General features: G+C 38.9%; 1 protein-coding gene across 2 annotated transcripts in view; it reads left to right on the plus strand.

Moving 5' to 3' along the window:
- Positions 1-15,000, plus strand: part of AMTN (amelotin) — a 110,132-nt gene that overhangs the window by 81,046 nt on the left and 14,086 nt on the right. For both annotated transcript variants that reach the window (XM_044061945.1, XM_044061944.1), the window contains one exon: positions 10,633-10,656. In XM_044061945.1, the coding sequence (XP_043917880.1) occupies positions 10,633-10,656 (24 nt within the window). The remainder of the gene's footprint in view (positions 1-10,632; positions 10,657-15,000) is intronic.

Here is a 15,000-nt window from a genome sequence, read left to right on the forward strand (position 1 = left end):
GTACTAGGCTATCGGCCCTAGGGCCCATACAAGCCTAGCCAAAAAATGTACCCTGGCTTTCGCCACCCAAGAAAATTACTTTCCTATACCCATGTCGAGCAGAGCCACAGAAGTGATCCCCGGGGAGAATTTCACATTTCCCATCCAATCATCAAGATTTTTCTTGAAGAGTGCTAATGAGGAGCTCTGTTTGACATAGATTGGTAGTCTGTTCCAGAGTATGGGAAGTCTCTGGGACAGGAATCTATCCCTCCAGCATGTTCTGTTTATTGTGGTGACAAGGTTAAGGTCCCTAGAGCGTGTAGTTCGGAGGGATTGGGATTTCTTTAAGTGGAGCATGTCCAACAGCTCTGGGTTTGACATAGCTTTGTATGTTAGGCAGAGATCACCCCTGAGTAGGCGATATGCGATGGAGTAAAGCTGCAGTTTTTTGAGACAGCCTGCATAGGGCATCTGTTTGAGGCCAGTAATCCTCTTTGTGAGGTATTTCTCTGGTCTTTCCAGTTGTTGTAGATGTCTTGTGAGGTACATACCAAAAGGGGTGTTGTACTCTATAATGGGTCTAATGAGTGATGAGTAGAGGGGAACAATGACCTCTTTTTTTCTGGATGAGAATCCTTTTGTGCTGAGATGAGCCACGTAGAAGGAATTCCTGATCACTGTGGCAATGTGATTATCAAAGGAGAGACTACTGTCCACCTGTGTCCCAAGATCTCTTATCACATTTTTGGCATTAAGTAGACTACCAGCTATGTGGTAGTTCATGGGTACAGAGTTTTTACCAAAGGGGATGACAATACACTTTTTGGCATTGAGTTTCAGGCCATGGCTTTGACACCAGGAATCTGTCTCAGTGAGGCCCTTTTGTAGTTTGTCCACATCGTTAGGAGTTTCGATTATGGCTCCTAGTTTGCAGTCATCTGCAACTTTGTTAGCCAAAGACCTCCTGTGTTGGCCTGCACTTCAGAGAATTAAATACCAAACAGGAGAGGACCCAGGACTGAACCCTGTGGTACTCCACTTGTCACTGGTCTGATGTCGGATTTGGAATCCGCTACTTTCACAGTGTGGCAACCCATCTTATGACATAGGGATTTATACCTAGTTTAGTGAGCTTATCTATAATTCCAGAGTGGGGGATGGTGTTGAAAGCCTTGGCGAGATCTAGATAAGCTGTGTGAACCATTTTACCATCATCTATAGCTTTGGTGACTGCTTCAAAGAAGTCAATCAGGTTTAGACATGATCTGCCTTTTACAAATCCAAACTGAGTAGGGTCCAGAGTTTGGAGATTACCAATGTCTTTGTTTATGAGTTCCATGATGATACGTTCCATGACCTTGCAGACCAGGCTCGTCAGGCTAATGGGGCGGTAGTTCCCGGGGTCCGTCATGGTTCCCCCTTTGTGGAGTGGGATAACTGTCATGGTGCACCATTCAGTGGGTACAAAGCCTGAGGTGAGGCTATGATTGAACATGGTACTTAGGTAGGGCGCCAGTTCATTCTGTAGTTCGTGTAGAATGCAGCCTGGGATATTGTCAGGTCCCACAGATGCTGTGTTCTTGGCTTTGGAGAGCGTGTTTCTTACCTGTGCAGCCGTGATTATAGGAACTTTGCATTCTTCCGGTATAGAGATGGGCCCTCTAGCCGGTGAGAGGGGGTAAAGTTAGCACTGAACCTATCTGCTAGGATGTTGGCAATATCAGTTGGTTCTGTATATTTAGTGCCATTATGCTGTAACTCAGAGCAGATCTGAGTGCTCCCATTTAGATTCTTGACATAGCTATAGAATGCTTTGTGGTTGTCTTTAGAGTCAGTGGCAATTTTGTTTTTGTAACTAGCTTTGGAGGATTTTATGAGGGATCTCAACTTCTTTCTGAGGTTGACCAGGGAGTTCCTCCAGTCATGGGATTTTACTCTTTTTTGCAACAGTTTCTTTCTTCTGTTGTAGAGTTTGTTTATGGCAGAGGACCACCAGATTGGCTTCCTTTTTCTGGAGGATAACATCTTGGTTCTATTAGGGATAGCATGATCCATGGACTCGTGTAAGTGCTTATAAAGTGCATTTGTGTAGGATTCGGCAGTCATACCTCTATTGTCCGTCTGCATGGGTGTCATGAAGTTTGCCACTTCTGTCTTAAGAAGTGTGAAATTGGCTTTTGAGAAGTTTTTTACAATGGTTTCCCTAATTGGGGCTCGGGGTGGGATGTGGATGTCTAGGCTGATTAGCTTGTGGTCAGATCTGACCAATGAGGAATTGACCTCTGGTGTGGAACACCGGTTTCCCATGTTGGTGATGACCAGGTCTAGGATATTGCTGCCCCTGGTGGGGGTGTGAATAAGTTGATCCAAGGCATTGGAATTTATGAATTCTAGAAAGCATTGAGCAAAAGAGTTGGTACATGAGTAGTTTTCCCAGTTAATGGTGGGGTAGTTGAAATCGCCCATTATTAGGGTGTTGGGTTGTACCCTAATACTTTCCAGTGTATCAAGAAATGAGGAGTGTGAATCCTGGGGCATGGTGGGGGGTCTGTAGAAAGCTACAATTTGGATTGCGGTCTTGCCCAGAGTTAGTTGCACTTGGATAATCTTGGATGCATTATGCTGTGCAAATAGCCTGGAGGTGTGGATATCCTTAATGAATATGGACACGCCTCCGCCTTTAGTGCTTCTTTCTGGGTTAGGTGGCTGAAAGGTGTGGTATGAATTGAAGCCTGGTAATGCAGGGGTGCTCTCTGGACCTTTGAACCAGGTCTCTGTCACTGCACAGATGTCAGTGTTCTCCATTTTGAGGAGTGCCTCGAGTGAGTGCATTTTGAGGTTTAGACTTCTAGCATTGAGTAGCATTACCCTCAGATTTTGCTTGCTTGTACCAGTTACGGTGGTGAATTTGTCATTTGAACCTTGCCTAAAAAAGGCACTATAGGGGTGGCAAGAGTCTTAGCCAGTATCCGGAATCCTAAGGGCGACAGGTGCAGGCCATCTCTGGCAAAGCATCATGGACTGTCGATCATGTTGTCCCAGGCAGACAAATACTGGATTCCCTTAGAATGACACCAGAAGCTTAGCCAATTGTTGAAGTCAATCATTTTGTCCTTGTACTGTGGTATCATTCTGGGTGATGGCAGGATGCTACTCAGGGTTAGGGTCATACCTGCCTGGGATACAAGATCGGAGAGCTCCTACATGTCTCTTTTCATGTAGTCCAGGGAGGTACGTCTCAGGTCATTCACACCAACATGGACAATTACAGTGTCATATCTGTACTTATTGTGGAGTGACCTGAGTGCATGTGTTATGTGGCGGATCCTGGCACCTGACAGGCAGCTGACAGTAACTTTCTCCTTGTTTAGTTTAGTGAGTGGAACATAATTAAAATATAAGACAAAACTACTACACCACAGAGATATCTAAGTTCAGAGATCATACAGAAACTTATAATAATACAGTAGGACAGGTCTGACTTCAAAGAAAAATACCTAATTAATCTTTACTAGCTTTAACTATTCCTACAAGAAATCACAGTGCTAAAACTTACATGTGAGCATAAGGCAGAGTGCTGAGTTAGATGTCCAAAGTCAAAATGCCCCATGTCTCTTGTGAGAAATAGTATTTAAACATTACTAGCAAACATGTCTCTAAGGCCCTCCCAAATTACATCATGTTGACACTTAGGTTTTCCCAGGCAAACAAACTGCATTATTTAGCAATCTAACACCTGCTCAGAAACTTACAACAATTTAAGTCATTTCACATGTATATTCTAACAGAAACCAGAGCAGTAAAGCGCCATCCATATGTAAATTTTGGTAATAAACTTTAGCCTTAAAATAATGGGCATGAAACCTTCATCCAGACGCACTGGAGCCTAATTCTAACATGAAAGGGTCAAAACATGCTTCACTGGGTCAGTAGAGTGCAATGTTGTCACATATTTTGCAGTTCCACATTTCACAGTGTTCTTTTACACTCAAGAAAACATGCCTGTATTTTACATTTACTTACAAATGCCAGAATTATATATCAAATTCTATTTGACTAGGCTGGCAGCCTTCGCCCATCTCTCCCCAATTGTCACACTTGGCTCCAAGGGATATGAGCCCCACTGATGCAGACACAGCCTTTCATTTTACATGTGTTACAAAACAGACAAGGTCTGGTGATAGCCTCATAAAAGCAGGTATTGTCAATGCTCATAGTGTAAACCACTCTATTAGATGGACCTGATGAAGTTCAGGTGATAGTGTTTTCTTAAATATAGTTATATAGTTGTAGCTCATAGTGTGTTGCCATGGTTTGCTTGTAAAAAGTTAAAAATAAAAATAAAACCTTTTAACTAAGAATGAGGTTCCAGCTGGTAAACCCTCACAGGTATTTCAGGAATATTCAAATAAGGGACCAACCTCTAAGCTTTAGAATTGGCTCCTTGTTTTTCCATCTCCCAGATTTTTGTCCAATCATCTCCCAAGGAACTGCTTTTAAATAACTGACCTGTTGAATGTAATGTATTAGAAAAAGAACACTCATCCGTCTACCCGCTTAACTGAATAAATTACTAGAAACTTTAACAAATTGTTTTTATTCCTCCCACAGGGAGATTATCAGAGAAAGAGAAAGTGAGAGAGAGAGAGAAAGTCTCTTAGATCTGCTAGCTAAAATGATTTTATCTGAACTAATCCTTTATACTTCTTGTTTGTCCTGTCACCCTCTGGGTCACAGGTGGGATACCAGCCTTCACTCAAACCCTCTGGATTACCTCAGTGTTTCTGGTTTAAAAGCTACTTATCAAACAGGTACAAAGCTATCAAATGACAAAAGGAGTATTCCTCCTCCTTTCTACCTGTCACAGTTGGTGTACCATAGCAATCCATACTGGGACCACTCCTGTTTAATGTAGTCACAAATGATCTACACTCAGCACATAAACCTGCTGCTCTGATTCATAATGCTGATGATTCTACATTAATCTGTTCTGCCCCTTCCCTGCATAATTACAAGGATTAACCCAAGAATCCTTCACAACCACTGAAACCTAGCTAGACAACTCATGACTACTTTTGTACCACCCCCCAAAAAAATAAATAAACTGCCCTGTTTCACTCCTAAATCTCATTCAAAATTACAAACCAGTTTAACATCATCTCATCTAACAGACTAAGATATAAACTGTACCCACACTAATTGTCCTGGAGTCACAACAGATGATAATTTGAAATATGATCCCAATACCCAAATAGAAAGACACACCAAAAGCTTGGCCTGTTGCATACAGCTAAACCTTTACTGACAGTTAAAGCCAGAAAAATAACTGCAAAAACCTACTTTCTTCCCATGTGCCTCTCAAATCTTCACAAATCTGCAACCACTCTAGAGAACAAAGCTTGAGAAATATTATAACAAAACTGCAAACTTTGCTTCCAATTTCTCTTACCATACCCTTCTCTGCCAAGTCCTTATACTACTAACCTGGAATGAACTACTTTACATCCTTAGTAATCCCAACTTTTAGTAGCACAAAATTTAAAATACAATCGGATAATTGCCCAGCCCTTAAATCTATTATCCAGTATTACACTCCCCAGACAAATCTCTACTTACCATAAATAAATATCTAAATACAGCACAAGTTATAGTCTGTTCCACCTATAGCTCTAAAATTTGGAGCGCTATTCCTTCCCCCTCAAGAAAACTAAACAACAACAAACTTTTAAGGTAGATGTTAAATATCACCTAAGACAGTCCTGATCTGACAGCGTTTATCTCTACATACTCTCAACCAAATGATTTTATGCAACATGAAAAGCCACAATGTAAATGCATAGGACTGTTTTTTTCACACATCTGTGAGGAGTCTGCATGCCCTCCCTGTGTTTGTGTGGGCTTCCTCTGGTTGCTCCAGTTTCATCCCACACTCCAAAAACATAAGTAAGTAGACTGGATATTCTAAATTGGCCATAGGTGTGAATATGTGTATGGTGTGGAAGAACTGCCGTGGCAGGGGTAGCCACCCAGCGGTATAAACCTTGGCTCCAGATGATTGTCACTGTTGAAGGGACACCCCAACCCCATGTGCAAAAATGGGAAAAAGGGGTATGTGGATGGATGGATGGATGGATGGATGGATGGATGGATGGATGGATGGACATGTATGAAGATATGAATTTTATATCTAAAGACTTACATGCTATATTTTGTTCATGGATGTAGTCTTTATATTCTTATTTTATATATATATATATATATATATATATATATATATATATATATATATATATATATATATATATATATATATATATATATATATCAATATTGCATTACATCATGTAAAGTTTATATAATATGCTGATATTTTTGTCAAATGGAGCTTTTCTCGCTGGGCCTCTGCTCAGTTGAATCACCGTCTTAACAAATACAAAATAAATAAATAAATAAATATGACTATGGTAACAGTAAAAATAAACAAGATTACAAATGCATTGTCTGCAACTTAAATTCAAATATTTAGGTTCATAGGTTCATAGAGTAGTACTAGGCTAACTGCCCCTGTGGGCCATTTTAAGCCTAGCCAATTACCCCATGTGAGAATTGAACCCTGCACCTTGTGTCTGTAAGGTGAACACCTTAACCATTATGTCAACCCCCTCCCCCAAAATGGAAATCAAACTCAGTTCCTACATTCAAATAGGTTCATAGATTAGTACTAGGCTGACTGCTCTTGCGAGCCATTTTAAGCCTAGCTAATTATCCCTTGTGAGATTCTAACTCTGCACCTTGTGTTTATAAGGCAAACACCTTAACCATTAGGCCACCCTCCCATCATAATTAGCACCTAATACTGTATCTTCTAGCCTCCTTTTCATAGGTTCATAGATTAGTACTAGGCTAACTGCCCTTGCGAGCCATTTTAAGCCTAGCCAATTATCCCTTGTGAGACCCCAACGCTGCACCTTGTATTTGTAAGGCAAACACCTTAACCATTAGGCCACAGTTTCATCCCACACTCCAAAAACATAAGTAAGTAGACTGGATATTCTAAATTGGCCATAGGTGTGAATATGTGTATGGTGTGGAAGAACTGCCGTGGCAGGGGTAGCCACCCAGCGGTATAAACCTTGGCTCCAGATGATTGTCACTGTTGAAGGGACACCCCAACCCCATGTGCAAAAATGGGAAAAAGGGATATGTGGATGGATGGATGGATGGATGGATGGACATGTATGAAGATATGAATTTTATATCTAAAGACTTACATGCTATATTTTGTTCATGGATGTAGTCTTTATATTCTTATTATATATATATATATATATATATATATGCACACACACACATATATATATATATATATATATATATATATATATATATATATATATTGCATTACGTCATGTAAAGTTTATATAATATGCTGATATTTTTGTCAAATGGAGCTTTACTCCCTGGGCCTCTGCTCAGTTGAATCACCTTCTTAACAAATACAAAATAAATAAATAAATAAATATGACTATAGTAACAGTAAAAATAAACAAGATTACAAGTGCATTGTCTGCAACTTAAATTCAAATATTTAGGTTCATAGGTTCATAGAGTAGTACTAGGCTAACTGCCCCTGTGGGCCATTTTAAGCCTAGCCAATTACCCCATGTGAGAATCGAACCCTGCACCTTGTGTCTGTAAGGTGAACACCTTAACCATTATGTCAACCCCCTCCCCCAAAATGAAAATCAAACTCAGTTCCTACATTCAAATAGGTTCATAGATTAGTACTAAGCTGACTGCTCTTGCGAGCCATTTTAAGCCTAGCTAATTATCCCTTGTGAGATTCTAACTCTGCACCTTGTGTTTATAAGGCAAACACCTTAACCATTAGGCCACCCTCCCATCATAATTAGCACCTAATACTGTATCTTCTAGCCTCTTTTTCATAGGTTCATAGATTAGTACTAGGCTAACTGCCCTTGCGAGCCATTTTAAGCCTAGCCAATTATCCCTTGTGAGACTCCAACGCTGCACCTTGTGTTTGTAAGGCAAACACCTTAACCATTAGGCCACCTTCCCAAGCCAAAAATTTGCAAATTTTACAAATTCCCTGCAACATAGTGTGTCTGAAATGTTGTGGTAGCAAATTGCTTTAGCTATAGGTTCATAGATTTGTACTATGTTAACTTGCCCTTGTGGATCATTTTAAGCCTAGCCAATTACCGCCTGTAAGAATCAAACCCTGCACTAGTGCTTTCTTCTCAGGCTCATGTTCATGTGTAAATCAATGATCAAACAAGCCATAGAAGTGAATAGAAAGATACGCTCAGGTTACTACAGGATGATAATATATAAGTATCCCCATAAGACTATTTAGAAATCGGCTAGGCTAGTCATAATCATAGTGTGTAGATGTATAAATGCATGATGCATATTAGACTCCCTATAGGAATGTTGGCACTCAAAATGCAAAGTGCTGACAAGCCAAAGAAGCATCAAAAATGCAGGAGAAGAGCATATCTTGGACAACAGTCTTTTCTTTTAAACTTCTTTTTTGCAGAGAGAAATCATTGTGGGGGACCAGCCTCTCACATCCCCTGAAGTTATACATACTAACTCTAATATCACCTTACCTTGGAGAAAAGGGAATATTCTAGGAAACGGACATATTAGACAGTATATGTAAGTTTGTATTTTCAGCTATTCAGTTTCTGTTTTTTCAGATATACTCTAGCAGGTCTCAACATTTCAAATGGCTACCAGCGCACTATGTTTAGTAACCCAGTAATTATTATGAATACAGATAGCTTGTGGTAATATCGCATAGCGTGACATGAATGCTATTTATATTCTGACACACATAATTGACAATGTTGTACTCTACATGTCACAACACTACTGTTGTGGGCTGAATCACTGTTTACTATGGCAGCATTGCTCAGTGCAGCAGAGAACAGCGACTCAATAAGGTATATGCTGCATCTGAAATGTATCTTAATAAATATCTATTCCTTGCCGATCTGTACTCCACAATCATGCTACAGAACTATTCTTACAACAATTTCATTCATTAGGCATAGTAACATAGCTGTGATCATTAGCATATTACAACAATGAATCATTACCATATTATGACAATGAAGGGATTTAGTGTTGCTAGAGCTCTCAACAGTGGAAGTTCAAGTGTCATCAATCCCTGGAGCACTTATGCAGTATACGAGGAATGTGATTGGATGTATAGCAATAATCACAAGATAGCTGCCTGTGTGACAGCTGTGTTGTGCCTGCTTTTGCCCAGTTAGAAACAAATGGGCAGGTCTAGGCATCTGGCCTGATGGTTAGTAGGTGGAAGAGCCTTCCAACCAAAAAAAAAGGAAAGTGTTAAGTCATCCCACTGTTGTACAGGTTTTGTTCCCAACTGACCAGGTAATAATTTGGTTTTGATGAACACACTTAGGTCACTGAAGGTCAGTAAGAAATGGGACTGAGAAGTTTACAATTTTATCTCTTGTCCTTGAAGATGGGTGTATTCCTTCTTGTGAATGTCTGATGCTTCGAAAAGACTAAGCAATGCGACAACCTTCCAGGGGCAATAAAATCTAAGGCACCAGGATTTTGAATGCACATACTCATGAGCATGGAGGAGTCAATGACATGTCCACAATATTGAATGGATAATGTGTAATGTTAGATTTGTGTATAGCTTATCATTTCATTGACCAAGCCCCCACAGTCTACCACTGATAGCAGCTATGGATTTGGGTGTTATGTAGGGCTCTAGAAGAGAAGGACAAAGTAGCAGTCATTAGGCTTCATGAGAAGAATGTTATAAGTCTACAAATAACTTGAAAAATGATGACAATATAGATTTAAAATCCAAAGATAATCAACCATGTTTCTGAATGTGTAGTTCTGTATTACTGAACAATAGGAGTTATGTCAAATGTAATAAAGATGCTGCATAGAAGGAACTGTCAAATGACTAAAAGCAAAAACATCAAAAATATAGTGCTGCCTTTCATGAATACCAATAAAAAGCTGAACAAAGAATTTAGTAGAAACGTTTCTGTGCATGATGCATTTCATTATATGCTATTATAATGATGATACTAAACATCGCCAGACTCTTTCTCAGTATTTGCTGTATGACAGGACTTGCACACCATTATGTATGTTATTGTAGCATAGAATATAATTCAGCTCACATTATCACAAACCTTGCTTGCAAGACTGTTTTGCTTTAATAGTCAAACTAAGCGAATTTCTCTAGTTACTAGAGCACATTCAAAACATTTAATTTCCAGTAGATTACAAAGTGGGTGTGTATTCCCTTTGTAATCTTTTTATAGACGTGCATGTACTCTGCATAAAATGACTTGAATTAGTCATTTAAAACTGTTTACTTGTTTAGGGACTGTTCCCTACCACTGTAATTCAAAAATGATATGAGATGACTTATACCATGTCATAAATGTGTTAGGCTAGAAATGATAAATTGCAAAAGATTTCGAAGACATTTATAAATGGCACAAGACTATAAGTGATACTCTGTTTATTTAACAATTTTCACATAATTAAAAAAAATCCTAACTTGAATGTTGTTAGTTTTCCATGTTTATTTGCTTACATGCATTCTGTTTTCTGTTTTAGGGAATTGGTGACTCAGATGAGCAGGTAAACATTTTGTGTAACATTAATAATATTAATTAACAATCTCTGTACATCATCACAAGCCCTGTCTCTTACCTGCTGCTGGCCTTTTTTATAGCTTGAGGATAGGTTCAAACTTTATGATGGCTGACACACATATAGTACTAGTTATTATTCAATTTGAGGAGCTACTGTTACTGGTACTAGTGTGCAATGTGAGAGAGAATCAGTATGAATATAGTATAACTGTCATGATTCATATACTTCTAACCATCACAAATGCAGCGGACATGCTATGACGTCAAGCAAAGTTTCTGTTTTGTTTTGGGGGGCTTATCAGTGCAAAAATATGCTTGAGTATAGTATAAATCATATTAAAGAAGAAGGAGAAAATTGAAAATGTAAGGTTATAATTCTGAAGCTAAATATACACACATCAGTACAATGAGGGAGTTGGAGTTATAGCTATATATGTGTGTTTTTCTTTAGTGATGTGGTTTTCAGGGCACACAACAGTCATCCTAACAGACTTGAGAACGTATTGCTTCAGGCTTGTCTGGAGTGATGCATTGGGCTAAGTATTTATGAAGGATTTTGGAAATACTGACATTAGACTAAGATCTGTATTAGAGTAATTAAAACCATTTAATTATAATATATTTCTCACTTAATATAAACATGATTTTGAAGTCTGACATTTGTTTATATTCATTTCCTTGGACTTATGTTTCTATTTTTTCTTTTTGCAAAAGAAATATTAGCATCATGGGGAAGAAAAAATAAAGTAACGTTGGACTAGTCTAAACTACAAGAAGCAATAAAAACTATTCACAGAAAGACAAGTTATTGTAGACCACTTTAAAAAAGGAAATACAAGCCTTTAGGGCAGTCCCAGCCTTATCTAACAAGAAGATGTATGATCCAAATCTCTGAACATCACTAGCTTGTTATGCATACCAGATATGGGTAACAAAACATTCCCCTATAACTGAAGCAGGGTTATGATCATACACAATGATAATGATGCTTCATACTCTACAATTTATTTGATGCATTATGTAGGCATTAATGCCAGGAAGCATTAGAATGTACCTCTATTACTATAAGCAGCACAGACATGCAGCAAGCGATTTTTTTACTTTAGATCTTGTTGGATAAGTCTGGATCTGTACTGATGGCAGAATACTATGAATAAAGTAAATAACTAATTTGTTAGTTGATAAGTGTGGTGAATAATCTCAGTACTTATGGGTGCCCTGGATCTCATGCTGGAAATTTTGGCTGTACATGCAGCTGTCTACTTCCTTCTTGAAGATATGGATTGATGATCTGAGGATAATTTAGATTGGACATTTTCTCCACGGGTGTTGGGTGTCTTTGAAGGTATGAAGCTGTCATTTTTCGTTTCCATTTGCCAGTTTTGCTCACCCACCCCAGTGACCCTTCCTTCCTAAGCTAGATTGTCTTATGTAATTAACAATTATATGCTTCTTTGTACTCCAGTAATCCTGATGTCACTTCCTAATCTCATGCAATTCATCTCAAAGTAGGTATTTACAAGCCCCCTCTAGTGACACATAGGGATAATTCCTGGCTAGAGTCTAGGTGAACTGAGTTTAAATAACAGTTCAGGCTGGCTCAGAAGTATGGCAGTGAACAGCCACTGACAGCTCACCAATCCTGAGGGGGATGGAGGCAAGTCTGGCCTGCCACTTGGGTGATAAACAAGAGTTGCATGAGCATATGAACATGCATGTATTCAAGGGGGTATATGAAGACAGTATATAGCAGAGCTTGAACAGCCACTGAAAGAGAGGTGCTGCTCCACTGGGGGAGGGATGAGCCATTCTGCAGGACCAGTAGCTTCACTTACTTACTACCACTCAACTCATGCCATTAAAGAATGAATGGGCCAATTGGACTACCATGGCAAGAATAAATGGGAATCAGGGTTCTTACCAAGCCTGTGGATGCCCAGCTCTTGCCACATGGTACTAATAGGCTGATTGGATGCAGACAGAGGAGCCACTGGGCCTGTCCTGCAGTGGGAGAAGGTAGGTATTTACTTCTATTCTTTTTTTGACTATTGAGCAAACTATTTGGTTTCAGTGGCCAGACTATTATTTCCCCTATACAGGCATTGTCTTTTTATTGTCTTCACATCAGTGACCACTACTAAATCTATTATACCTATTCATTGAAGAAATCTAAACTAACCAAATCCTGTAATATTAGGCCATAAACGTATTTACCACCTGGTAAAATCTCTAGTCACAAACAAAATTATAAACACAGATTCCTCCTCTCAAGTCATCATATTCATTAATCTCCAGGAAAAACAACTATACAGGTTTCTCTCCTTCCTTTAAACTGACCCCTGCTATCTGGAGCACACTCCAACGCACAATAAGAAACACTCTTCTCTTAGTCAGGATAGATATCAACTAGACCTTTCACAGGTCCAATCAGTCCTTGATTGCTATGGACATCATGCTAGTATGTCCCACAGTGTTGGTGATCTGCTTGTACATTCTAGAGATCAACATTTGTTCTATGTATATATCAAATATATATTATATGCATACATATGTATATGTTTATATTTTTTAAGGAACATACAATTTGAAAATAAAATATGAATATATGCACATACATGCACACGAGCATGCTCAAGCACACGTATGTACACACGCACACACACACACACACACACACACACACACACACACACACACACACACACACACACACACACACACACACACATATGGATATACAGGGAGTAGTACACTGCACTGGAGTAACTTTCACTGATTATCTTTCATCAAAAAGCCTACATAGACGGTGCATTTTTTCAGAACATAGCAATGTAAGTGAATGGGAAAGAAGTTTCTACATTTCATATAAATTGCTGCATTGCTAGAGAATGTTACTGACAGTGGTTTTGCCAAAATTGGGTGACGGTAGTGTTAAGGCAATTTGTTTCTTTCCTCACTATTATGTGATATCAGTATTAGTATATTTATAGTTTCAGGGTATGAGGGTATCCCTGCAAAAACACATGTAGCACTTTTGTTCACTACATTGAGAATGTAGTAGTTTAGCCCAATGTACTCAAACTATTTTTATTACTCTTTTTTGCTGTCTTCAGGCAACATCAGCTGCAACCAGATTGTCTTCTTAACATGTAACAGCCCCACTTTAGACTCCTTTGGGCTACATCCTAGTCATGTTTGAGGATACTGAGGAGAGGTTTTTCCTAATTCCCCAGCCCCATGCAGACTCAGGGTTTGGCATATATGGCACTATTGTGTCTCAGCCTCTCCTCCATATGTGCCTTAACTGCAGCCCTACTCCCATTCAGAGAACAGTCCCAGCAGGGGCCAACACCTCACACACTTGAGAAGGCACTTCCATCCACTCTACCTGGGCCATGTATACAAACTTTATGTAAGTAATGTGTATTATATGATTTAATGACCATATATATATATATATATATATATATATATATATATATATATATATATATATATATATGCAGTTTATCTTCATTTAGTTGAAAGTGTAATATGTGGTCGCACTATTGTGCGACTTTAAATGGCGAATTTGGAACTGTGTCTGAATCAAAATATCAAAAATGGTTTACTGGAAACCCAGATACGACCATTTTAGAACGGCATCACAACAGTGTCATTTAGAAGACATTTCCTGATGTCTCCAAACATTGTTACTGGCATTCGCTCATTTGAATTCACAACTATGTGATTCGACATTCCCAAATCTTGCCATTGTACTTTCACACTTTAGTGAATTGTACAATGGACTCCAGACCTAATGAAGGTAAACCTAAATATATATATATATATATATATATATATATATATATATATATATATATATATATGGGTCCCCTTCAGATGACCGAAGTTTTAAAACTTCGAATTTCATATGGCCAAGACCGAAACATACTGAAAAACCTTTCACTAGATGCACTGGCTATACAATGATTCTAATCCTACCTAAACAATAGATAGCAGGCTGTACTATGGGAGAACAATTTATCTACCCACCTCCCCATTGCCCTTGGTGTCCCTCAAAGCTCCATATTAGGCCCTCTCCTATTTTCTATTTTTATGAATGACCTACATTCTGTAATACCTCAAGCTACCTGTATTCAATATGCAGACGATTCAACATTAATATGCTCAGCCACTTCTCCATCTGACCTACAGATCCTAACCCAAAATGTGTTTAATACAGTCGAGAAATGGCTTCTACACCGTTGCCTCATCTTGAACCCCAAAAAAACAAAACTCTTACTATTCACTCCCACCCGTAGGGCCTCTCCGCTTAACTTTACTGTTA

The sequence above is a fragment of the Protopterus annectens genome, chromosome 2.part0, assembly GCF_019279795.1.
Source record: "Protopterus annectens isolate FY-2018-M chromosome 2.part0, PAN1.0, whole genome shotgun sequence".
Classification (NCBI taxonomy): Eukaryota; Metazoa; Chordata; order Ceratodontiformes; family Protopteridae; genus Protopterus; species Protopterus annectens.